General features: G+C 41.6%; 4 protein-coding genes across 5 annotated transcripts; 2 read left to right on the plus strand and 2 right to left on the minus strand.

The window, feature by feature from the left end:
• The first annotated feature begins 1,068 nt into the window (after positions 1–1,068).
• On the plus strand, positions 1,069–5,475 carry LOC104433468 (T-complex protein 1 subunit epsilon). Its single transcript, XM_010046221.3, has 9 exons — positions 1,069–1,491; positions 2,452–2,770; positions 2,873–3,221; positions 3,480–3,612; positions 3,725–3,777; positions 4,191–4,293; positions 4,498–4,664; positions 4,752–4,865; positions 4,979–5,475. The coding sequence occupies exons 1-9, from the start codon at positions 1,293–1,295 to the stop codon at positions 5,147–5,149; spliced, it is 1,608 nt and encodes a 535-aa protein (XP_010044523.1). The 5' UTR covers positions 1,069–1,292; the 3' UTR covers positions 5,150–5,475.
• A 1,338-nt stretch (positions 5,476–6,813) lies between these two features.
• Positions 6,814–10,959, minus strand: LOC104433466 (ultraviolet-B receptor UVR8). 2 transcript variants are annotated; one of them, XM_010046219.3, is made up of 7 exons: positions 10,489–10,959; positions 9,570–9,605; positions 9,193–9,464; positions 8,747–9,096; positions 8,256–8,657; positions 7,469–7,853; positions 6,814–7,288 (listed from the first exon to the last, which is right to left on the minus strand). In XM_010046219.3, the coding sequence occupies exons 3-7, from the start codon at positions 9,406–9,408 to the stop codon at positions 7,046–7,048; spliced, it is 1,596 nt and encodes a 531-aa protein (XP_010044521.1). In that variant the 5' UTR covers positions 9,409–9,464; positions 9,570–9,605; positions 10,489–10,959; the 3' UTR covers positions 6,814–7,045. The 2 variants fall into 2 exon arrangements, with proteins under 2 accessions (XP_010044521.1, XP_010044522.1); XM_010046220.3 differs by having other exon boundaries at positions 10,475–10,959.
• A 5,340-nt stretch (positions 10,960–16,299) lies between these two features.
• Positions 16,300–21,904, minus strand: LOC104433465 (ALBINO3-like protein 1, chloroplastic). Its single transcript, XM_010046218.3, has 11 exons — positions 21,429–21,904; positions 20,719–20,829; positions 20,383–20,457; positions 20,210–20,270; positions 19,858–19,931; positions 19,666–19,770; positions 19,302–19,409; positions 17,724–17,827; positions 17,384–17,587; positions 16,931–17,285; positions 16,300–16,815 (listed from the first exon to the last, which is right to left on the minus strand). The coding sequence occupies exons 1-10, from the start codon at positions 21,813–21,815 to the stop codon at positions 16,955–16,957; spliced, it is 1,560 nt and encodes a 519-aa protein (XP_010044520.2). The 5' UTR covers positions 21,816–21,904; the 3' UTR covers positions 16,300–16,815; positions 16,931–16,954.
• A 2,471-nt stretch (positions 21,905–24,375) lies between these two features.
• On the plus strand, positions 24,376–25,342 carry LOC104433464 (photosystem II core complex proteins psbY, chloroplastic). Its single transcript, XM_010046217.3, has one exon. The coding sequence runs from the start codon at positions 24,522–24,524 to the stop codon at positions 25,116–25,118; it is 597 nt and encodes a 198-aa protein (XP_010044519.2). The 5' UTR covers positions 24,376–24,521; the 3' UTR covers positions 25,119–25,342.
• The last annotated feature ends 427 nt before the right edge of the window (positions 25,343–25,769 follow it).

The following is a 25,769-nucleotide window of genomic DNA, read 5'->3' on the forward strand; positions in this document are numbered from 1 at the left end:
AGAGATTAAATAAAACATTCGCTCATTAAATATATAAAAGAAATTACAATATATAAAGATATAAACATCACTTTAGGTTTTCGTTAGAGAGAAAAATTAGGGATTTTACTTTAGGTTATCAATCCGATTTTGATTCCTAGCCTCAATTCCTACAAAAGTGGAACATGAACCAATCCATCTTTCCTATAACTTGGAATCATGCTCACTTTTAGTTTAGATAACTACTCTTATTCGAGAGCACGATATTTGTTCGATAGGGCAACAAGGCATTGATCCTCCTATCTCACTAGGCTCTCATAGGGGTGTCTTGTTGCATCTTGATGATCAATGCCTATGTTGTTTACATACATCAATGGTCGAGATTCAATTGGGACACCAATGGGAATGCCGCGTGGGAGAGAGAATCTCCATCAATTAACGAGACCTAAACTCACAAGCTTGAGAGGTGTGTTTGTTTTAGTGAGATTTTTTTTTGCACAAACTAATTTTTTGGACTTTTACATGTTTGTTTTGTCCAAAATGATCAATCAATGGAAAAAAGCATTTACTGTACAAAAAATGCATGCTTAAAGTTAGTAAAATGACTGTTTAAAAACCATCGCCCAAGGTGGCTCTGCTGAATAAGAGCTCCATTAATCATTCCCTAAAGGTGAGGTGTTCGAAACCCAGAGAAAGCATTTGGTGTCTTTAAGTGTGGCTTGAAAAAAAAATGATTATTCAAAAAAAAAAGTTAGCAAAATAAATCATCTGAAAAGGTGAAAATATTTTTCTGGAAAAATGATCTATCAGAAAGCATGAAGTTTTTCTATGGATACCAGTATTATAGGACTTTGTTGGTTTCATGAAAAATAAATGATTTATAATATATTTTCTTAAAAATGATTCAAGTGGAGGGGGAAAAAAAGTTAAACGGACGGACGGAACGGGGGAGAGAGGGAGCCTCAGGGCCCATTCAATTCGAAACGGCCCAAACGGAACAACCCAGCACAAAGCCCATCGCCATTTCCATGGAGTTCCGGTCGCTCTCGCATCGCTAGGGCTTTGCCTTCAAAGAGACCTCCACGAAGTGCTGAACCCTTCTTCACCGCGCGCGACACTTCCATCTCTCTCCACTTCTACACTCTTCCGATTCCATCACTCTCCTCTCGACCTCCGTCTCCATCTCCATCTCCATCTCCATCTCCTTCGCTCGAGCACCGGGACGAGCGCGATCCTCGGAGAGAGCTCGCGAGCTCCGGCACCCGAGTCGTCGGCGGTGAGCGGCGGCGGCGGAGGGAGCGAGGGGGGGAGAAATGGCGCTGGCGTTCGACGAGTTCGGGCGGCCCTTCATAATACTGAAGGAGCAGGAGCAGAAGACGAGGCTCCGGGGCCTCGACGCCCAGAAGACCAACATCGCCGCCGGCAAGGCCGTCGCCCGCATCCTGCGCACCTCGCTCGGTCCCAAGGGCATGGACAAGATGCTCCAGAGCCCCGACGGCGAAGTCACCATCAGTGAGTCCCCCCGCGCTCTCGCCGCCCCTCCTCCCCTTCCCTTCCCTTCTTTGCGTTTCCTTAGGGTTTAGATCCTCGCGTTTCTTGCCGGTTTTCGTGCCTCTCGGTGGGAGTAGGTTTCGCTTGCGATGCTCTCTCCTCGAGATGGCGTGCTCCGAGTGCTGAGTTAAACCTCGGGGTGAGTTGCCCAAAATTAGAAGTATGATGTTCGCCAGTGGCGATGGGAGGGGGATCTGCGGATCTCGTCGGTGTTTTGCCTAATCATGGAAAGACTCTGATGAGCTGCTGTTCTGGAATCTCTACTTGAGTTGCTGATGAGCTTTTATTTCACCGTTTTCAGGGTTTTAGCCCTCTTGGTGCGCGTTGTGTATTGCGCCTGGAGCTTACGTTTCTCTGTGGCTGTGTAGATTCTGGGTCCTAATTGGCCCCTATCTTTTTGGCATTTGTGTTTGCTAAGGAAGTTGGTTATGTCAATGCAATTTAAAGTAACTCGAGTTATGTTTGGTGGCACCGGGGCATGGAATAATAGATAATCTAGTTTGCTTTCAAGATCGGTGTTCTGGCGGCGAGGTAGTTTATTTTCGAGATCTTCTATGGAAGTATGCTTTGCTAGTGTTTTGCTTTGCTGCTGGAAGATGTTTATAGGTCCTAGTATGTGAGCGCCTTATTTAGGCAGTCTTCTCGTAACTTTAAAGGGGATTCGTCACTGTTCTAGCGTCCTAATCTCGGTTAGAAATTATCTTAAAAAAAAAAGAATGGCTTTTGGATGTACACATCTAAATCACATGGAACTCACACATATTGGTTTTTATTGCTCTTCTGGGTTTAGTCCCATGACCGTAAGTTGACGTGAGAGATTAAGGTGGAGATGGCTTAAGCTTATGGAAGTTGAACGTGATTTGCTTGTCTTTGTTTGGTTGCTTTGAACTTCACTCACCCGTGTTTTGTTTTTCTTGTCAGCAAATGATGGCGCAACAATTTTAGAGCAGATGGATGTTGACAACCAAATTGCAAAACTGATGGTTGAACTATCTCGCAGTCAAGATTATGAAATTGGTGATGGCACCACTGGTGTTGTTGTCATGGCTGGTGCACTTCTTGAGCAGGCTGAGAAGTTATTGGACCGTGGAATCCATCCGATTCGGATTGCAGAGGGATATGAATTGGCTTCTAGGATTGCTTTTGAACATCTAGAACGTATTGCCCAGAAATTTGAGTTTGGATTATCAAACACGGAGTCTCTTGTGCAAACTTGCATGACTACTTTATCTTCAAAAATGTATGTTACTCTTCTCTTTCTGCTGGTTAACTGTCATCCTTTCCTCATTTTCTTTCTGTATATTCACATGATGTTGCCTGTTAACTGTGTCCATCTTTGCAGCGTTAACCGTTGCAAGCGGGATTTGGCTGAGATTGCAGTTCAAGCAGTTCTTGCGGTAGCAGATTTAGAGAGAAGAGATGTGAACTTGGATTTGATAAAAGTGGAAGGAAAAGTGGGAGGGAAGCTTGAAGACACGGAGCTCATATATGGAATTACTTTGGACAAGGACATGAGCCACCCGCAGATGCCCAAGAGAATTGAAGATGCAAAGATTGCTATCCTGACGTGTCCATTTGAGCCACCTAAGCCGAAGACGAAACATAAGGTGGACATCGATACAGTTGAAAAGTTTCAGACTTTACGTGTGCAAGAGCAGAAGTATTTCGATGACATGGTTCAAAAGTGCAAGGTGATTCTGTCCTTCTTTTTCTTAAATGTACCCCTGATTGTTCCTGGTTTATTCAACTGATTGGCTGTCCTATCATCTATGCTGACGTTCAGGGTAAGTTGACTGGATATATCAGATGTTAACCTTTTATGTGATGCATCTATCTTTTTGGTTTATCATCTGAAATGCAGATCTTCTAGCTCATTTAAGTTTTTTTAGAAAGTTGAATTTGAACCTTTTATACAATGCCTTAATGCGTTAGTTTCTCCTGATATCTAGGATGTGGGTGCAACCTTGGTCATCTGTCAGTGGGGATTTGATGATGAAGCAAATCACCTTTTAATGCATAGGAACTTACCTGCTGTCCGCTGGGTTGGAGGTGTGGAGTTAGAGCTCATAGCCATAGCCACAGGTTTGCAATTGTTCAACTTTTTAGTCATGTTTCTCCTTTGCTAGATGGATGTCACTTTTCTCTTGCCTTGGGTCCTGCTGCATTAATAATCTTGTGGCTTTTGTATTGGTAGGCGGAAGAATTGTGCCAAGATTCCAAGAGTTGACTCCAGAGAAGCTGGGAAAGGTATTTTTCTATCTTTGTTCCTGCCTTTTCAATTTCTGAAAAAATCTATGCTTGTGCGCATTACTACTCCTGTCCAACTTATATTCATCATTACTGTTGGGTGACTCTTGGAGGTCAACAAACTCAAATTTTAGAGGAATGTGAGGACTGGTGGATAGGTGCTACATAATTTGATGCTAATGATGGTTACTGGAAAGATTGTGTTCCTGCTGATCCTGTTGAAAGGACAATCTTGTCACCTGCATTTCCCTTTAGGATGTAGAGAACTAGTTTGATTCCAGTTGACCTTTAACAGGAGGCAGGCACTTTTATTGACCTTTCTATGTGAGTGCTAGAATGGGAAGCGGGCACTAACTTCCCTCTTATTGTCTTTTTTTTCTGAACCAATTGTACTGATCCTATTGTTTATTTAGGCTGGACTGGTGCGAGAAAAATCATTTGGTACTACAAAGGATCGGATGCTGTACATTGAGCATTGTGCAAATTCAAGGGCTGTTACCGTTTTCATTCGAGGAGGTACATAGTATTCTCTTGTCCGATTGTTCAGATATATATATGAATCCTACAACCTCCTTTTAATCTTTAGCAATGGTTAGTGGTGATTTTTTATGGCTATATTGTTCTTTTTCGCTGAACGTTGTAATGTTATTTAATGAGGTAAGAAATAGAAACTGGAAGGGGACTCTGTAAATGCCTAATTATGAACATGCTTTGCATCAGGTAACAAGATGATGATAGAGGAGACTAAGCGCAGCATCCATGATGCACTTTGTGTGGCCAGGAATCTCATACGCAATAATTCTATTGTGTATGGTGGTGGTTCAGCTGAAATCTCATGCTCAATTGCCGTTGAGGCAGCTGCAGATAGATATCCTGGTGTCGAACAGGTGCGTTCTCTTTCACTTCATCCACCCATGTTCATTTTCGTCAATCACTGCCATTGAAATTTTTTCCCCTTTTTTGTGTATTCACAGTATGCAATCAGAGGATTCGCGGATGCCTTGGATGCAATTCCCATGGCACTAGCTGAGAACAGTGGTCTACAACCTATTGAGACATTATCTGCTGTTAAATCTCAACAAATTAAGGTAATGGGACACAAGGGGTGGTTTTATTTTTTATTTTTTTCCTTTTTTTGTTTCTTTTACTGCTTCTGCATTTTTATTCTGTACACTCATGTTTAATCTACGTGGATATGTAGGAGAACAATCCATTCTGTGGAATTGATTGCAATGACGTCGGAACCAATGACATGTGCGAGCAAAATGTCTTTGAGGCTTTGATTGGGAAGCAACAGCAGATCTTGCTGGCAACTCAAGTGGTCAAAATGATTCTGAAAATTGACGATGTCATTTCACCATCCGACTTCTGATATTAGGTGCAACCATTCCCAAGACGGAGCTTATTGTTTTTGGCTTGCCGTGATGTGTGGAGTGTCATTCTGGACACTGCACTTTTTGTCGTTGATTGCTGATGGTTTGCAAATTTTCAACTGTGTTTAATTGAACATATGTATGTTTTGGTCCATTCCGGAGTAGTGGATTATTCTGCCACCATGCATCTTTCCTTTCTGGTCGATCCTTTGTTAGAAATGATTGGACCCTCTAAAGTATTTGTTTGAGGTGGGGTAAGAACCATTTTTGTAACAAGCCATCACGGATTAAGATATAAGAAGGTTGAAGTTGCCAGTTTTAGTAATGATTCCGGCCTGTACCTGCGTATTGGAGACAATACTTGGCAAAGGACCCTGGATGCTGTTTCCTTTGACATTGGGGAAGAAAAGGAAAATGGGGAGAGTGAAAGTGGCCGTGGAGACCAGGAGATTGTGGAAAGTTTTGTTGAGGGGATTATTGAGGGTAACTTTTAAGATTTTGCCGTCTGCTTTCTTTCCCTTCTTGGCTTGCAGAGAGCATTACTCTATAACTCGATCGGACTTAAAAGGCCTACATAGCGATGATCGATGAACAAGTGGAAACGACGTCGAAATCTAGCGTTTCCCGATATGTCTTAAATTCCGCATGGAATTTCTTGAAGATCGGAAGAGCCTGTTCAATCTAATATGACGTAAGGACAGCGCGATGAAAATGATGCTGTGTCGACTGCTTCTGCAAAACATAGAGCTTTGCATATTGCCTCTTTAATTAGGGGGAGTAACATGAACCGACTGAATTGGGAATCACTAGGATTAATCAGACCAGTCGATTCTGGACGATTTGGGAGTGGTGGTCCTGTTCTAGGTTCATAAATTGGAATTGGTATTATTTGGTTTTCCTTAGTTTTGTGAGAGAACCAAATCGTCCAGATTGGATCGATGATTTTTTATTTTTATTTTTCATGCCAAATACTTTCCATTCCCTTCTCACGTGTCCTGCTCTTCTGTCCTCTTTCCCTAATTCTAAGAGGGTATTATTCGTAAATCAACTGATTTTATTGAATCGCTCGGGGATCAGCCAGAGTGGGCTGATCGGTCTTGCTCTTCTCTCCTCTTTCCTTGAATTCAAGAGGGTACTATACGTAAATCAACTGATTTTATTGTACCGTTCGGGAACTGGAGTGGGCTCTAATTGGTTGATCCTCAATTCCAAAAAGCAAGGACCGGTCGTTTTGGTCTGATTGGTCGTTTTGGTCTGATTCTCAATTCCAAAAAGCGTGAGTTTTGATTTGATTCTCAATTCCAAAAAGCGTGAGGACTGGTCGTTTTGGTCTAACTCCCAATTTCCAGACAAGATCGGGCTAAATCGAAAATCGATTGCCCCGCTCTGGATGTCCGTACAGGGAGAGAGACTATGTACACCAAGGTCCTTGTCATTATAAATTTGAGGGGCCATTCATTGTGAACGATGAATTGTTGCTTTCCTGTTTAGAACAGTCGCACGTGAAGCTATGGACCAATTACAGATCACATCGAGGGACACCCCTGGTCCTTCTTCCTCAATTAAGTTGGGCACCATTTCGACATGTTCAAGGGATGCCCTCTCAAGTATACACCGGTATCACAGTGAATCCAGCAGTCGGTTCGATGATGCCATATGAAGATTCGAAATTAAATCAAATTCATCAAATCCATTGAATGAAACTGGACGAGTCCTGCATCCAACTATTCACAATTGGAGTCCCTAAAACATCAGTCCATTTTTTTTTTCCCCATGAAATCAAGTCAGTATCTGCATAGTCCCCATCCTACCTAATTAAGGACTAAAATCTATGTACAGAACATATGCACAATAGTGCTGAAAGAATGTCATCGGGAATCAGTTTCGGTGGTTTCTTAACTTAGGTCTACGTCGACCCCCTCCGGAGTCTGCTTTTCCGTCTGGTTGGCGATGGGGCCTATGCCCAGCTGCCCCTTGTCTCCTGCCCCAAATGCGTAGAGCTTTCCTGATTCGGTGAGCGCAAACGTGTGGGCGTTCCAGTAAATAGAGTTAGTGAGACTAATCTGTACAATCCTCTCGTTGACCTCCTTCAGCGAGGTCACGAGTGCCGGGCTCAAGACGTTCGTGTGCCTATTTCCCTGCAAGAACGACCCTTATGATCAATGTTAAAGGGATGTCCGCCCAAAACACAAATGCATGTTAATTAACAGGCACTTTCCATTGCATTTTAGTCAAGAGGAAAGTGTAGCTGAAAAGAAATAACAAGGAATCATCTAAAAACACAGAGTAGATATGGTGAAGGGGAAGAGGAGACAGACCTGTCCATCGACCATGGCAACATGTCCAAGGCTAGCAGACTCTCCGCAGCCAAAGGAATAAACTTCGCCTGCTTCGGACACCACAAATGTCGTATAGTCCCCCGTTGCAACATGAACTGCTTTGACATTGTTCAGCGATTCCACAACCTTAGGGACCAATTCGCACTCTTCATCGCCATGTCCCAAGCAACCGTAACGACCCCATCCCCAGGTGCAGACCCGTCCATCCCGCCCGACCACAGCGGCATGCCAAGCTCCAGCTGCAACCACCATGGGTTGAACTTTCAAATGCCGGAATTGTTCGATCAAGCGAGGGTGCCTCTCGTCAGTCTTTGCCCCATGTCCAAGCTTTCCGCCCAAGCCACACCCAACAGAGTACACTGACCTGAAATGTTCAATGAAGTTCCATGGCTCAGAGATCGTTAAGGAAAAATCACAAAACGATGGACACACTAGAGCTTGGAGGCAGCAAACATTGGGATCTGGCACTATTTGGTACCATCAGGGATCTAGCATCTGAAGTCAAACAAAGCTCTATCAAAGGAGATGAGGGAACAAGGTCTGAGTGGGAGAGTGCTTCATTGCTGATAGAATAAAAAAAAATGTAAGCATATTCATTACGGTCACATATGCCCTACGCAGATGGTTCACATTCAGTGCGAGCTACATCTAAATTTAAGATGCTAATGAAGGGTTTAAGGCATGAAGGAGCTGCAAAGATGGAGTGTTGGAGTATTTCTATTGATCGGTCACAATAGAAACTAGAAAATATTGGACGGAAACTCACATGCCACTAGGCTCAAACGCCAGTGCAAGAAGGTAGCAATATCCTGCGGCTATTTGCACCACTGGTATATTCTCCAGAGCACCCAACAAAGGGCGGGGCTCCACATCATTTGGCTCAGTGTGATGTCCAAGCTTGCCATCACTTCCCCAACAGAATGTGTAAACCCTGCCTTCTCTAGATAACACGGCCGTGAAGAAATTTCCAATTGCAGCTTGAACCACGAAGATGCCTTTCAACGATTCGACTAGCCGTGGTGTTGTGACAAGATTAGATCCTTGGCCCCCCCATTCCGCTTCGCCAAATGAGTCCTTCCCAAAGGCATAAACCTGACCTGCGTCGCTAATCAGCATTGTCCTGCCTGCTCCTGCAGCTGCCTGGATTATTCGGACGCCTTGAAGGGATCTGTAACACATGAGCTTCCATTAACTTTTCACACACCCAATTTCTCTCTCATTTTTCTCGCAGAGCTACGTGCTTGTTAAGTCATTAACCTGATTAGCCGAGGCCGCCATTCCTCTTCGGTGGTGCCATGTCCCAATTGCCCATTGATGTTTGAGCCGAATGTGTACACCGCTCCTTCAGACGTTACAGCAATACTATGACCAGGCCCAGCTATTGCCTGCGACTTCTCCCTCCTGCAACATATTTCCCCGGCAAGCAAGAAATAAAGAACTAGTTTCCAGGAACCCCCGCATTTTCGCTTTAAATCTTGGCGCTCTTCAGGCGTCATCGGCTTAAAGATAGCTCTCTTCTGGCACATGTCCAAAGCAGCAATCTCTGTCACCGATAATTCTTGGTCAGGATCGAAATTTGCGGGTTGCCTGAAGAAGGAGCAGGTCGCCTGCAAAACGTACAACAAAATTATCAAGCAGCAATACCAATTCTAGCATCTTCAGTCACATCAGCATGAAAAATGAAGAGAACTGGGACGACTTGCCTCTAACTTGGCGAGATCTTGCGGAGTGAAATTACATGATGTAAGGACGTGAAGAACGATAGAAGGACTAGCAGCCAATGGGAATTCTCCAGAGCCAGAGCAATGCCGCGTTTGGCGTTGAAATGTACGAATAGGAGATGCCACGATTGCAGCGACTGGCTGGTCAGCAATGTCATGGTACTGAACAGCTTGGCTTTCACTTGTGGTGGCATCCATGGGCACCGCTAAATGAGGCAGTGCCAAGCTTTGTGGACGTCGAGATTTTCAAAATGCTAGAGCATTCAAAAGGTATGTGCATATGTCAGCACCTTCTTGACAGAGATTTTCCAGAAGAAGGATAAACTTATACGCAAAAGAATTTCGGTGACAAAAGCTACCTCGATATATGTATCAACAACCTTCAAGTCTGAGACCTACAAACAGAGCACGTCACCGTAAAACTTCAAATCATGAGAGTAAATCAATGTTCAAGATAAAATAAGTGGAAATACTATATCCACTTCTATGACGGGGCTGATCAAACGACAATCAAGACAATTGAAACTAATACAGCAAGACATCATCAAATCAGCAGGGATTGGAAATGAGGAAAAAAGAGAAAAACACTTGGAAAATCATCTAAGCAAACAAAGAGTTTAACAAATTGCACAACCCACGAAGCACATGAATGACCTGATCGAAATGAAGAGCAGATCATGCTTGGTCGACAGGGGAGAAATTCCACAAACATCCAATAAAGAGGAAGCAGAAAAGCAGAAAATGCTGATGAAGCAAAATCGACTCCAGTGTCATAACATTGAACATGTGCTGGCGAAAAAGAAGCCAGGAGGAAATTTTGGCACACCAAAAGATGAAAACTTGGGAAGAAAGAATGCTAATCTTCCATTTTAAGGATATTCCATTGCCTTAAACAACCCAAAAAGGAAAAGATTCTCATGTCAGCTGAGGAAAACAGAAACTCCTCGCACGCAATCTCAACTCAATCCCAGCAAACACAAAATTCAGTGCCATCAAAACAAAAAGTTTCACCAAAAGTTTCACCAAACTCTGCATCCTGAAAATCGGACCCAGACCGAGAGGATTTAGTCCTCAACACAGATGATGCATCAACAGATGAACCCAAAAAAATTCGATCTTTCTACGTACCCAGATCAGCAAATCATCACAACATCATCAATCCGATCAAAGAAAACGAAAAAGCACACTCGATCATGCAGGCCAAAAGAACCCAGAAGTCAAATCGGCCAAAACAGAGAAGGGAAAAAGAGAATTTTGCAGGTACCAATCATCACATACAGAAAGAGCAGAAGCAGTTCAAAGATCGGCGATTACGACAGCGATTCATCCACCGATCTCCAGAGAATCGTCAGACGCCCACGTCTTGCAATCTCATCAGCTGCAAGTGGAATTCAAGCGGTCCCCTTTCGAAACTCGACAGAGAAAAAAGAAAAAATTACAAAAACAGAGGACTGGGGATCAGTCACGTCCCCGCGAATTGCAGCAGCATCGACCGGAAATCCAGCGAGGAGAGGTTTTTGGGAATTCTCTTATCGCCCTTTTACGGGATTGAATTCGGGATGAATAATTGATAGCTTTTCTTGCTCGTGTGGGGATGTGTGTGGGATGAGGAAGATGACGATGGTGAGAGAGAGAAGAGAAGAGAAGAGAGAGAGAGAGAGAGAGAGAGAGGAGGTGAAGTCTTTGTATTGTGCTTGTGTGTGTCTAACAAACGTTTTTCTAAAGCGATGAGGTGTCTCTCTTGGATGCTGAGCCTGCCCCCCTCTCCCCTTTATATATAATATATAATATATATTTACATGTCTATTCCCTATCTTCTTAAAATTAACCTATGGTAACTTTGGTCAATCAATAATCATGATGATATGAGGTTAGGGGAAAGAGAAAAGAGACTCGTATAGTTATGTGGTGAATTGCACTTAGATGTCTAAACAAGTAATGTCGCGTTCGAATGACAATGATCCCGCTTTTGTGATCGGGCCGATATGTCTCCGACGATATCTATAAGCCAGCCCTTGTGAAGTTGGGTTTAAAATGTGAAGGTATATGGTCGATTCCGCATTTAAACGACCGATCTTTTCACGCCTTGAAAATCAAGGATGTTTTTATGTTTTGATGCTTTGCTTCATGAATAACCGTCGTCGTACCCTTTTAGTAAATTTTAAATAAACACGAGATCCGTCTAACTCGTGAGATGTTGCTGTACACTTAGTAATTCACTCGGACAAGATGATTTGAATGCATATGTAGGTATCGGTGGAGCCAAGATCTCATCCCATAAGGAATTTTGGGGATTCCATTTCATAAAGGTTAATGCATTGTTTAAATATCATCTTTACTTTTAAAAAAATAAACCCAATAATATCTCCAACAACTCTAAATTGCCACTAGACTGCCACTAGATGGAAAATTAATTAAATTTATCTCAATTGTGTCAGTACAATTTTAAACCTTTTTAAACCTTTCCAATGTTAATTGAATCTCAAATTTATTAACTTTTTGCTAGTTGAATCAATTCATTCAATTTTAGCCAAAAGTCAAGCCAATTGTTCTATGTGGCATGGTTGGTATGGAGAAAGACAAATTTTATAATATTTTGAAAAATTGTAAACATTTTTACATTATATACCTTTTACTCTTTCTCCTTTTCCCTTTTTTTATCTTTCCAAACCTAGTAGGGTTGCCAACCCTCACTGGCCATAGGTGAGTGCCTGCCAATCCTTATCACTCATAGGCAAGGACCATGAGGCCCTCAAACTTGATAGCAAAAAAAATTAAAGAAAAGAAAAAACTAAAAAATTTCGATTTTTTAAAATATATTGTCTAAGTCAGCATATGTCATCTAACGCGACACTCTTGGCATCCATGTTAGTAATTTTGTTGTTCGGATTAACTCAATCGACAAACCGTAAAAATGTATAAACTCAATTAACGCAATTGAAAAGTTTAAAACCGAATTTGTACAAATACAATAGGTTTACATCTTTTTGGTAATTTTTGACAACGAGACTAATTTATGAAAAGCCAGTATGGATAATTAAAATGAAAAATTGTACATAATAAAAGAAAAGAAGAAAATCAATCCCAACGACCAAGAAACTTGCCAAGTAATTGATGGAGTCCGCACCTTTTCTATCCTCCCTTTTTCTATGAACATCTCTCCCCTGCTTTTGGTATTATGACAATTTCGCTTCGCATTCCCGAAAGCAATCCATTCTTTACACATCATTATATTAGTTATAAAATTTAAAACTCTTTCTCATAACTTCTTCTTCTTCACAAATTACGGGTACGGTCCTTACAAAGATAAGGGTCATGGGTAGAAAGACAAGTCTTCCAAATTTCTTGGAGCTCGATCGACTCTCTCTAGACGATACGCATTTTTATGAATTCAACACATTGTACTTGGCAATCCCGAAATTCCGGAATAGCACGAAGTCGAACATATCATTACCACCAGACAAAACATGCTTTAGCAATCTCTGTCGATTGAACATAATTGGCAAATCCAGGGCCACTTATTCTCCAAGGAAATGAAATGCTGCACATTCAATTCGACATGATTCTTGTTCGGATGATTGTTCTCAAGCACTCTTGATGAAATTAAACCATCATAATTGCACTAGGAACAAATAAGTTTAGCGGGGGGTTTTGGGTATCTTTCCGAGCCACCAAATACCTCAAAAAGATACTTATTACTGTAAATTTCACCATCGATGGAGAAAACAAGTTATTCAGTCACAATTCAATAAGTAACATGTGTAGCTGGAGTTGGTTGCGTAGTAGAGCCCTTTATACGTCGATCATCCAACAAGAATGTGTAAAATAACTTCATGCACCTAACGAAAGATTAAAAAAACGAAGAAGAAGAAAAGAGAATAAAAGGAAAATTTATGGAGCAATCTAAGAGCTCTCTCTGCCCAGCTAATTGTCTCAAGCTTTCTAGTTCTGAAAACTGCTCAATCATGCAAGTTTTACAAGATTCAATATGTTAAGAGATAAATAAACCATAATAGCTCAAACTAATTTTCTAAAGGAAATTTAAATGTCAACTGCATCTTTCGTATTGTCAAAGCACTCTCAATCTCTCGTCGCACTAAACTTCTGGTGTACCCGTTAAGATATTCCGCCTCCTGAATAGAGCGGCCAAGAGAAAAATTGAAATTTCGAGCGCAACACATTAATATATACACGTCCCGATCAATGTCTCTGTCCTCATGCACCGAAAAACCTGTTAAAGCAATCTGAGCTTAACCCGTCGAAGAACATTAAACGAACCGTCGAAACCCGTCACATGTAAAGGAGAACGGGCAGCATCAAGCTCGAAGTCCCTTGCTCTTTATACCGTGTCGAAGTCGGGTTGTGCAAATCTCAGTACAGACAACTCAGGATGATTTTGTTTCCTTCACGAGAAAACCCTTCACATGCTAAATCGGGTCGATTGCCATTAGCGGAGGAAACAATCTCAAAGCTACGGCCGGGCGATGCACACGAGACGGTCTCGTCCGAAGAGCACACAATCATCTCGTCGAGGCACGCATCGCGCCACCAGTCCCCAGCTAGACAAACCTGGCGAGTTCTTCCCCCCCTCATGATCTTCTGTCCGAGAAAAGGAAGGTGTCGAAACTCATGATCCATTGACTCTGGCGAAACCTTGCTCGACAGTTCGGTCGTTGCGAACATGTGTTCCTCCGAAAGGAAGCAAATGTCGAGCCGAGCAGACACTTTTATTAACGATAAGAGGACAAAATCATTGTGGAAAAGCACCATTTAAATATATCATTTAACGGAAAAGTATTGCTCTGGGAGAGTGAGATTATTGGAAGAACATGACCATGTAATGTCCATTCTCAGCTCAATCATTAGGCATGCTCATGAAGCTTAATATGCTGTAATTAGCGTGAGGCACCAGGACAATTATGTCTTCGCTTGTATGACACGCAGCTTAATAAAGAGTTTTCTTTGCGACGGTTCTGTCTGCCATTTCGCTTCTCTCTCTCTCTCTCTCTGTGAATAGAAGCATTAAGATACATGTAGTGCCCAGCTTCTTGAATTGTAATTTGGATCATGAAATTGAAAGGCACTTGCGGTGGGGTCAGCGTCTTGAGTTCCCTTTCTTTATTAATGATTAACATTAGTATTAGGACAATGGAAATAGATAATTAGGGTTGATCTTGTGATGATGGAAATGGTTTAAGAAATCACTTGTGAAGTCGACCCTCAAACGGCTATATAGAAGACTCTTGTGTATTGTAGAATTCCCATTATCTTTCTAGGTTCTCTTCCAATGGGAGTGGCATCATAAGTTATTAGAACGGGACCTAAATCTATTACATTCGTACCAATTAGTCATAAGCGTTACAATTTGATTAATTGAGTTCTAAATCTTTTGACAATGTGTCAATCTAGTCCATTTGGAAAATCACAAACATGAACGTGGGCCAGTGTTGACATAGACAATTTTTGGAGTGTTTACATTATTTTTTGAATTTTTTCTCTTTTTTTTTTTCTCTTTTCTTTTCGCCAATGGTCAATCGCCGATTGTCAGCCACAGGCGATAGCCAGCCTAGCTTGGCAAAGGGCAAGTGCCAACAAGGCCTCCCCTCCGGGCTTCCCCAGCCAAATCTAGTCATTCACTATCAAAAAGAAAAGGGAAAGACAAAAAGAAAAAACCAAAGAAAAAAATTTCAAAATTTTTCCATGTTAATGCCGTTCATGTCATGTAGAAATAGTTAACATTCATATTAGTGATATTGGCCGGATGGATTATATTGATAAATTATCAAAATATTTATGACTAAATTAATCGAATTAAAATGTTTCAAGACCGAATTGTTATTAATGGCATGGGTTATCCAATGGGACCTTGCTTGCTATTTCTCACGCTTTTGCTTGCATGGTTAGCCAAGAAATTTCTACTTGCGGTTAGAGCAACCTTTTTAAGAAAGTTTCCAAACATGAATACAATCGATGACCTCGGTGCTTTGATCAGCCGATCAAGCTTCCTTCCCGGGGTGTTCCATCAATGGGGACAAGGCAACTCCGCAAATTCGGAGCTGTTGCAGAGCTGCACATGGACAACACAGCAAGTAACTTCGTTGTTATATTCGTTGTTATTTCCGAGACGCACCGGAAGCGAAGGAAGACAACTTCAACTGGTAAATGTCTCGAAAGGTTAAAGTACACGCAACCTTCGTTATCACATGCGTGTGCTCTGGGCTGGCCCCAGGACACGCCGCCGCATTCGTTTCTATTTTCGTTCGAGCGAGTGGAACGTGATATTTTGCGCACTCACGAACTCCTCCGGCGCATCGATCTTCGGATGCGTTCTCGATGCGAGACTTCCCTTCCCCCACCTCGTGTATGTCGGCATCCAGAGAGGGAATAGAACGATGGAGATGGCGTGGAAAAAGGTTCGGACAAAAAGCGAATTGATTGGGACGAAGAAAGGGTATGGAATATGCCACTTTTCTCTATTCCTGTTCTAATATGATCACGTTTTTGGAAAATTCCTTCTCCAAGAATTGAGATGACAATCTACGTACACGCCAAGGCACTGACACTCATAACTTTATGTAAATAAATAAGAAAAAGAATAGCACGACCAAAAGTTAACACAGTTTTCTTCCTTATCAAGACAAACGTTGGAAGTTTTGTACGGTTGGCAGGTCAACGGAATTCTGCCTGTCTTCGACAAGAAAAGTAGCCATTTCTGCTAAAGGACGGAACCTGGGTTTAATTGAAATATGATGATCATTTTGGACCGTCTTATCCTAAGGGACATTGTCAAGGTAACAACTCCCCCGCACTAGACCACAATGATCACCCCCAGGAAGCTGTTTAACTTTTACTTAATTCCATTTGTGTCAATCAGAAAATCAATAATAAAAAAATAAATCAATAAAAAAATATTTTCATTACAAATAATAATTTATGTTTAAATATTTATATTTTAACAGATGATGAAAATACTTTTCGTTCATCTTTTCGTCCATTTCATCTTTATAAGTGATACAAGCGGTCTTGTTTAAAAAACATTTTCAAAATCATTCGTTTTTCACAAAATAAACGGAGTCCTAATTTCCTATATTTGGTTCAACAAGCTCAAAACTTCCGGCCTCTCTTTTTATTAAGTTGGGATACATTTGACGAAGCCTCGCCAGTCACATCCTGCTTTTGTACAAAGAATACAAAGAGTATACTCTCTCACTTGGGATAATATACTGAACATGAAAATCTAATTGAATTGGTCCTAGTTACTCTTCATGACGGAGTCGAAGAAGGGAGGAGGAAAAGTCGCTTAGATGTTGGCTTCACACATGGCATATCTTTCACCCAGGCTCTTGTTATACCTGCAAATTTTAATGAGAACTTCACAGAAGAGGCGAGGCTGTCACAAGTGCAATGAACGAACTGTCATCTTCGAGCCAGTATGCTAATTCAAGGGCTTCAGGTTTTTCCTCATCAGTCCAAGACAAAAGTATCCCAGTCTCCTGGACTAGCTGGTATTATTAGTTGCTACACGGCTTCTTTGCCTCACACCGGCTCCTCTCTGTGTGTCTTTTGAGGAACTTATGCAGTTCAGTTGATTGCCTCGACTGCTACCTGTAATTTAGACCATGTTCAGTCGTATAATCAAATCACCCACGTTCGATGTCATTGAAGAGCATGTTGGAAATGAGTAAAAGATGAACAGTTCTACAGTTTAAGGTATCATTACCTTTGCCATGTTTTTGTCTACATTCTAGTTATCACTCCTTTCAGCATCATTATTTGTGACAGCAGCACCTTTATCTGATGCATTCTCATCTTCCTGCAGTTCAGGACTCGAAAGGTTGCCATTGACAACTACTCCACCATTTGACAAATGATAAGTGCTATTCGCATATTGAGGTTCTTCAGTGCTCTTATTCACCAACGGTGGTCTAGTCTCATTATTTACCTCTGGCATACTGCTTTCTTTTTCACGCCCTTCATCTGCTACTGGGATTTCTTTAACAGCCACTGTTGCGTCTTTCTTTTGCTGTTCTCTCTCCTGCCGCCTTCTCTCCTCTTGCTCCTTTAATTGCTTGAACCTGGCAAAGAGCAAACAAATAAGAAGTTAGGCAATCTAGGATTAACTCCAGTATATTCATTAATGAGCAGTAAGTCACAGAAACCAAAGAACTGCAACCTTTCACCAGGGCGGGGTCCCTCCACAGTCAAAATTTTCTTTTCTTCAACCTTGTTGGTAGAGATAACCTCAGATTCACTCTTCTGATTTTGCGCTTCATCTAGTTTAATCGTGTTGTTGCGAAATTGTTTGAGCGGATTATTAGCGCCACCTAACTTTTGAAGCCACACTTGTTGTGCAGTGCTCAATATGTTGTTTGTCAGCCTGCAAATAGATGCACATGAAAACAAAGAAAGGGATCCTTGGCGGAATAACTAGTCACAGAAAGTAACCCAGAACATTATAGTAAGGTAGCAGGCTTCGAGAAAAATCACTCAGAAGATCATCGCAATGCACTCACCAATAAAGGCTTAGGCCAGAAGGAACAGAAAGGGCAAAATATCCAATCATTAGAGGTAGGAATTTTGTTATTGCTTGAGAACTCTTCATGCTTGGATCATTGCTCTGACAATCATAAAAAAGAGTCAATCCGTTTGTTATGTAAAACTAGCAAATTATCAAGACATAGACAACAGACTTATCAATAATCTTATTCCCAGAGCCAGTCCTAAATTCTTAATGACAAAAAAAAAAAAAATCAATTTATAATTTTAGGGCCTATTTGGTAATCATTCTGTTCTCGGAAACAATTTATGCTTAGAAGTTATTCATTTTTTTCTATTCTCTGAACAAGTTTGTGAGAAGGCATTTAATAATTGTCCAAAATTTCAATTTTCGGGATAGAAATGCGTTTGGTAAAACCTCAAATTCTTTTCCAAATTAATTTTTTAATAATTTTATTATATTTTTCTTTTCTTTCTTTTCTTTTCTTTTCCTTTTCTTGTCCTTCATTTGGCTGGCGACCTCGTCGGAGCATTGCCGGTCCCCAACAGCCAAAGGGAGGCTTGGCCTCACTGGGTGCCGGTGACACTCGACAAGGTCGCTGGCCAAAGGAAGAAGGAGAAGAAGAAAAGGAGGAAAAAAAAAAGAAGTGAGGAAAAGAAAGAAAATGAACTTAATTCTGGTGTAGTTCCTGAAAACAAAAAACAACTTTTTTCTACTTCTTAATTCTGTTCCAAATCTATTCTCAGAAACAAATTTGTTTCCAAGAACAAAAAAAATTGCCAAATATATTTTTGTTCTTTTTTTTGTTTCGGGGAACAAAATAATAGAATATACTGTTTGACCGGTTACCAAATAGGCCCTTAAACTACACTTGCAAATTGTTAAAACATAGCCAACAGACTCATCAACAATCTATTCCCAGAGCTAGTCCTAAATTTTTATTGGACATATGGTCATCTGCTCCAATGTATTATGCATAGACGAATAACAGGCAGATTTAGTATACCGGTGTAAATGCAAGAAGAGACTGCACAAAAAAGCAAGACATGACAAAGAGTGTTGAAGACATAGAGCAAATGCCTACACCCAATAATATATGAATCAAGATTGGATGTGCTGGTGAAAGTGATGTTCGACCATGTATGAGTGTTCAAGAAGGAAAGGGGGAGGAGGAGGGAGTCCATCTGTTGAAAGGAATGAAAAATTTTCATTGTGTGGATAATCATAGCTCAAGCCAATTATGTAGACTTATAGATGTATCTCATTATAGATTGGGGGACCTATCTTAACCTCAGATGTAGACTTAGACCTTCGCCAATCCATGCAAAAATGACATCTTGCTTTGTTGCATTATGTGACACACTATGTCCTTGGATGAAGACCTAAACCCTCCCAATCCATGCAACAAGGACATCTTGGTTGGCTGTATTATGTGATACACTGGTCTAGCAGGCACGTGTATCATCCAAGTCCACATACGAAGAGCTTTTAATAAAAGTATACAAGAATAATGAAGGCAAGAAAAGAATGTCTTGTGCAATTGTGCTTCACATATCAACTTTTATCAAATGAAGTGGCCAACTAAATGACTAACCTGAGATGACTGCATGATTTGGACAGACACGTACTGACTAAAGACCAGCAACACAGGCAAAACAAGGTAAGCCAGTGTATCTGACCATCCAAGGGGTGGATGACCATCCTGCAATGAAATTTAAACGGTAAAGACATAAATACATCCAATTCATATAAAGATGTGACAGCACCTAAATCTAAAGCACAACTGCAAGAACTTAGGCATGACCAAGGACATGATGCAACTTCCAGTTTCTTTATAGCATGCTAGTCAACATAATTTCTGCAGCCAAATGGTAAAGTTTCCACAGAAATACTGTCAAAACTGAACCATACAAGCTTTCTAGTCTTGAGGTCACAAAGTAAGGCTTGCATTCACTTACTACAAAAGGAAAAAGCCAAGAGATTCCACTTCCGTTTTGTCGAGATGCAATTGTTGTTGGTCCCGCCAGGGAAGGTATCCAGAAGAAACCTTCTGTAAGGAGTCCCTTATTATTCAACGAGAGTTTCCCATCAGTTAAAAACAGAAGACAAAAGCAACTGCCAAATTGACCTTAAATAAATAGCATCCTGACCTCGTCTGCCACATTTGAAAGAGCCCTATAAAGCCCGATCCACACTGGTATTGTGGCAAGTGTGGGCAAGCAACCTTGGAGAAATATGAAAAACATTAAAATGATAAAGAATATAAAAGATGAAAGATAAATTAAATAGATCCACCTCCCTTGCTAATCTTACTCATTATAAGAGCGTGGGGTCCAGTAATAAATCATATAGCACAAGTAATCTATCTGAAGCTATAGAGAGCCATTTTCTTTATTTCTTTAAATAACAAACTATAACAGACGACCAGCATGAAAGATCTACCATCTCTTTACAACATTCTCAGTCGTGAACAGATTACCAGCGTTGAAAATAGTAATTCACCTGCTAGTGGATTTATTCCAGCTAGTTTATACAATCGAGCAGTTTCAAGTTGAATTCTCTCCTGTAGGTAGATATTGAAGAATAAATGTCAGTTAAAGATTAACTACATAAATAACAGGCCATAGCTCTGAGGGAACCCTGAAAAAATGATCAAAGAAGGACAATACTCCCACCTGATCACCCGCATATCGTTCCTGAATAGCTTTTATCTGTGGTTGCAGAGAGCGCATTGCCATAGCTGATTCTACCTGAGGGGAAACAATTTAAAATACCAGTTTACAGTGCTGCTGTACCAAAAAGAAGAAGAAGAAGAAGAAGAATAAGAAGAACTTGCCACAAATAGATGTGGCAGAGGCCCTTTACAGTACCACCCGCATATGGGTTAAAGGTTCAAAGATGTGATAGGAACCGCAAGATGTTGCAGTTGCAAAGAACACTCTATATGAGATAAAGGACATAATATGCAAAAATTCTTCCTCTAACCACTCACTAGTTAAATAAAAGCAAACCTGTTTCTTTGTCAAGGGAAACGTAGCAGCCTTGACAAGTACTGTCAGGAGAATAATTGCAAATCCATATGCATACGGTACATGCACAGTAGAAAGTCCGTCCTTTAGGACCTGACATAAAGACATTTGAGACAATGGTTTAATATAGCCTTAAGGAAATTATCAGTCAAGTATAAAAAAAGAAAAAATAAAAATTCATATGCAACACAATAAAAAGTTTGACAGTGACAATTAGGTTCAGGGAGGCATTATCCATGGAATTTTTCGCATGGCCCGACATAGAATGATCTAGAGACAGATTCTTCCGACTTAATGATCCTAACTGGCGCAACTTGGGCGTAGCAATTTCCGAGCGAACACTCTTCAGACCACAACTGCAGATAAGCTAGGGACTTGGCAAGAGAACTGCTGGGGAAGAGATGTCATTCAAGACTAAGTCCAGACATTCCCAAGTAATGAGACTCCAATCTAACTCTTGCTTCTTTCTTAATATTGTGCCCAAAAATCATTAAAAAAAAAAAAAATCTCAAGCTTAGCAGCCGATAATACGTATCCAGTCATTCATGCTTCTATCTCAAATGCACAATTCGCCATCCTCAAAGCAATTCCAGCAAGAGTTTCGACGTCGGCCAATCGATCACAAGCTAATCGGTATTCTAGGAACAGTAGCAGAAGACGACATATCTGCTGAAATCAGCTATTCTGCACACCTTGAGAACGCTCTCCATGTAATTGGTGATGCCGGAGAGCCAATCGCCGTTCTGCTTAGCGACCGTCTCGCCCGCGACGGCATCGGGGGAGGACGACGAGACGGCGGCATCGGCGATCGTGTAGAGCAACCCCTCGGCCCTGCCGAAGACCTCCCTGACGAAGACCTCCGCGCTCTCGGGGTCCGGGTTGAACCCTAGGCGAGCGACGCAGAGCGCGCCGCGAAGGGGCGGAGGCGGCGGCGGCAGCGGACGGAGAGGAGGCGAGAGGGCGCCGAAGAGCGAGCGGCGGAGGAGAAGCTGGCTCGTCGCGGCGGCGGGGGCGGCGGCGGGACGAGGGAAGGGGGAGAGGACGTGGTTCGTGGCGGCGACGGAGAGAGAATGGGACATGGTCGGTGATGGCGAAGAGAGAGAGAGAGAGAGGTTTTAGGAGGAGAGAGGGTTTTGGCCGTCGAAGGGAAGAAGAGGAGTGGCAGATGCTGATGCTAATGGCTCCAATATCGTGGGTCGGAATGCTTGACCTTTCCTTCTTCTTTTTAAAAATAAATAAATAAAATATAAAATACTGTGGAATCCACTATATATATTTTTTTGAATTAAGAACCTTAAAGTATTACAATCATGATAAATTTATTTTTTGTTAAATTTTACTATCATATTATTGATTTCGATGACACGTTTAATTGATGAGTATACGTATTATAATTTTATTCTTTAGTTATTATGAATGTATTAATTTGTGATTTTTGGTGATATTAATCAAATTTAATAAAACATGCGTTGAGGGTCATTTGAGGCACTGCAGCCTTGAAGCATGTATTATGGGGCATCTAATTTATAGCATTTAATGGTCTAGTTGTGACACGACGCAACCATAATTCATTTGTTAGAAGGGCAAAAACACAAGAAGGAACAATAACAGAACTAATTTTATGCATCTGCTTCTGTCAAATGAAATTAGAAATGGCCTTTGGTTTAAATTCTTTTTAAGGCATTTTTTACTTTTAGTTTTAAAGAGAAGAATCAAAGTCTATAAAATGTTAAAACACCTCAAATTCTCGAATATATATATCTTGGGCGTTGAGGGTGATCCGATTTTTCTTTCACGTTTTATTTTATGTTATAATTCCAACATTATTTTCATTTATATGGGGGAAATCCTATAGGTATGGCTTGAGCCAGACGGCCTATGGTTTATGGGGATGGGGCTACTCTTAATTTTGGGCCATGGGCCTCCCCGTGTAGGAACAACGTTATTCAGGGGAGGGCTAATGGGGCTGGAAGTGCTGGAGAAGCTGGTCCCCTATTAGCCCCTGTCAAGGGACTGAACGGGTTGGGAGAGTGGGGGTCCCGGCCGAGCCCGCCGCGTTCGGCCTGACCGACTATTGTCACTAGATGCTTCGCGACGCGCGGTCTGAGCTCGCCGGTTCCGGCCATTGATCGGGTACAATCTCACTCGCTCCCTCGATCGACCGCATTAGTAGCATTGCGAATCATTCCGCGTTGCCACCACTGTCATGAGCAACCGGTAATTGATGTATCTAGTCTTACGCATCATAAGTCGGTGAAACGGCAACAAAGGAGTTGATCTTGCTGTTTTTTATGCCTTGCTATAACCGTTAACATCATGGATTTAAATGACAACTTGGCAGCATCACGACATTTGCTTGGACAGTGAAGATAAAATGATACAAATGGTTCATCTTCCATGAATTTTTAATTTATTTAATGTGATTTATGAAATTTAATCCAATTGCAATGTTGTCCTAAACTTTTAATTTATTTAATGCGATCTTTGAATTTTTGATATGTGTATAATTTAGCCCATAAACTAAATGATAAATGTTCGATATTATTCTTGAACTTGAATTATTGCAAGGATAATACTGAAATTTTTTATAATTTAGGGATCAGATTGAACATTTATCTGAAGTTCGTGGACCACAATGAACAAATTAAAAGATCAAGAACAATATTGTATATTGAGCTAAAATTTATGGATCACATTGAAGAAATTAAATTTATATATGGTGTTACATATTTGACTAAATTTTAGAAATTATTTGTGTCATCATCTCGACATTGATGCCCAAGCGAGAACATGTAGAACCCATCCCATCGCATCTTAACTTTCATATGGAATGGAACTCCGCGAAAGTTCCAAGGAGAAAGCCAGTAGTACCTTAAGACAGTAAAACGGCAAAAAGTGACTCGATCTCGGTGTTTCTTTCTCTTCTATCTTTTTCTTTTTTGTTTTTACCTTGCTATCACCATTAATATCATGGACAAAAATGATAGCTTGGTAGCATCACAACATCAGCTTAGACCATGAAGAGAAAAAGCACAAAAGATTCACGAAATTTGGCTCAATATGCAATATTCCATGAACTTTAGATATGTTTAATAATTCATGAATTATAACTTAACTATAATGTCATTTTTAAACTTTTAATATATTAACTATGATTCCTAAACTTTTGATATGCGTTTAATTTAATCCATAAACTATATGAAAATATTTGATATTATTCGCCAACATGAATTAATACCAGGATAATCTTGAAAAATTGTATATAGTTCATGGACTAAATTGAATATTTACTAGAAGTTCAAGATCAAATTGAACAAATTGAAACTTCAAGGACGACAATGTACATTAGGCTACAATTCAAGGACACAACAATATCTAAGCAAGAACGTCTAGAACCCACCCCATTGCGTCCCTAACTTTCATAAGGTGTGGAACGTCACGAAAGTTCCAAGGAGAAAACCAGTAGCACCAGAAGACCGCATGAAGATCATGTCAAATTCACTCCCAAGGGCAGTCGCCAACGCAATGGAAGGGATAAGAAAATACCCAAGTGGGCCATCCATTGTAAGGCTGAAAGCCCTCCATCCATTCAGGTCTCTCCGGATAAGCCCCGAATCCAAAGAGCACGATCCCATTGGCCACTTCGCGTCTTACTTGGCACCACTCCTTTCCGCTTTTTACTCCTCAATCTCATCACCATCCCATCTCCTCAATTCCACTCCACCAGAAGAAGAGAGACCCAGACAGACAGCTCAAGCTCAAAGCTCCAAGCTCAACCTCCATCGATGGCGGCGACGGTCTCCACCATGGCCATGCTCAACGCCAAGTGCTTGGCCACCTGCTCCGCCTCGCAGCCCAAGCTCAACCCCACGAAGCCGTCCCTCAAGCCCACCTTCCTCAACCTCCCCGCGGGCCTCCTCTCCTCCGCCTCCGCCTCCTCCCCCAAGCCCGCCCATACCCTGGCCGCCTCCGCCATCGCCGGGGCCGTCTTCTCCGCGCTCAGCCACGCCGACTCGGCCCTCGCGGCCCAGCAGATCGCCGAGCTGGCCGAGGGCGACAACCGCGGGCTCGCGCTGCTGCTGCCCATCATCCCGGCCATCGCCTGGGTCCTCTTCAACATCCTCCAACCGGCGCTGAACCAGATCAACCGGATGAGGAGCTCCAAGGGGGTGATCGTCGGGCTGGGGCTGGGCGGGCTCGTCGGATACGGGTTCGGGGCCCAGGATGCGGCGGCGGCCGAGCTGGCGGCGATCGCCGAGGCCTCGGGGAGCGACAACAGAGGGCAGCTCTTGCTTTTTGTAGTGGCGCCGGCCATCTTGTGGGTGCTCTACAATATATTGCAGCCGGCTTTGAACCAGATCAACAGGATGAGATCTCGGTGAAAGATGAAATGCAGCTAGAAAGGAACTGGGTTTTTGTGGAAGTGTAGCTGCACTCATATATAACATGTACCTGCACTTTCTGTTAATGGAATTTTCTTGTCCCATATTTTTTTTTTTTCAAAAATCTTGTTCATGGTCCATGTGCTGGAAGATGTAAAAAAAATATGGCCATTAACACTACTATGTACAACGGTTTCTCCCCTAGGAGTCTCTTTTCATCCTCACTTTCTCATGCTCTTTGTGATTTATGTAGATTTACTTCGAGCTTTGGACGCAGCCGTGCAAATCCCCAGCATTAGCAAAGTTCGATCTTAGGTCGAGTTTGCATCTCTGGCCCGTGAATGTAACGGAGTCTACTAGAGTGACTTTAGATGGACATTTTCACTAGACTACGTCAACCAAGTGGTGAAATTTAATGGAATGATTGTCTAAAAAGTTTTAAATTAATTGTTACTGCAGCTAAATCAGTCCTAAATCTTTTAATTCTGTTAATTTAGTCGTAAATAAATTATCCCAAAAATTAAGAAAGTGCCTCCATGGTTCCGACTACCAAAAAATAAAAATAAAAAGTTGACACAGTGTTGACATCCATTCGCACTTCAAGAATAGAGGCTTGATGTAATAGTAACTGCTGATAATGCCGTTTCCTCG

This window comes from Eucalyptus grandis, chromosome 2 (genome assembly GCF_016545825.1).
Source record: "Eucalyptus grandis isolate ANBG69807.140 chromosome 2, ASM1654582v1, whole genome shotgun sequence".
NCBI lineage: Eukaryota > Viridiplantae > Streptophyta > Magnoliopsida > Myrtales > Myrtaceae > Eucalyptus > Eucalyptus grandis.

Bases quoted from the DNA above. Each gene is read 5' to 3' on its own strand.
- LOC104433464 (XM_010046217.3), top strand. From the start codon at position 24,522: ATGGCGGCGACGGTCTCCACCATGGCCATGCTCAACGCCAAGTGCTTG.
- LOC104433465 (XM_010046218.3), bottom strand. From the start codon at position 21,815: ATGTCCCATTCTCTCTCCGTCGCCGCCACGAACCACGTCCTCTCCCCC. The intron at 20,458-20,718 runs GTTTGCTTTTAT...GTTTCCCCTCAG, and splicing joins TTCCCTTGACAAAGAAACAG to GTAGAATCAGCTATGGCAAT. The intron at 19,410-19,665 runs GTAAGTGAATGC...ATTTCATTGCAG, and splicing joins CTTGGCTTTTTCCTTTTGTA to GATGGTCATCCACCCCTTGG.
- LOC104433468 (XM_010046221.3), top strand. From the start codon at position 1,293: ATGGCGCTGGCGTTCGACGAGTTCGGGCGGCCCTTCATAATACTGAAG. The intron at 2,771-2,872 runs GTATGTTACTCT...CCATCTTTGCAG, and splicing joins ACTACTTTATCTTCAAAAAT to CGTTAACCGTTGCAAGCGGG. The intron at 4,866-4,978 runs GTAATGGGACAC...GTGGATATGTAG, and splicing joins TTAAATCTCAACAAATTAAG to GAGAACAATCCATTCTGTGG.
- LOC104433466 (XM_010046219.3), bottom strand. From the start codon at position 9,408: ATGGATGCCACCACAAGTGAAAGCCAAGCTGTTCAGTACCATGACATT. The intron at 9,097-9,192 runs GCAAGTCGTCCC...TACGTTTTGCAG, and splicing joins AAGATCTCGCCAAGTTAGAG to GCGACCTGCTCCTTCTTCAG. The intron at 7,289-7,468 runs GTCTGTCTCCTC...TCGTTCTTGCAG, and splicing joins TTGCCATGGTCGATGGACAG to GGAAATAGGCACACGAACGT.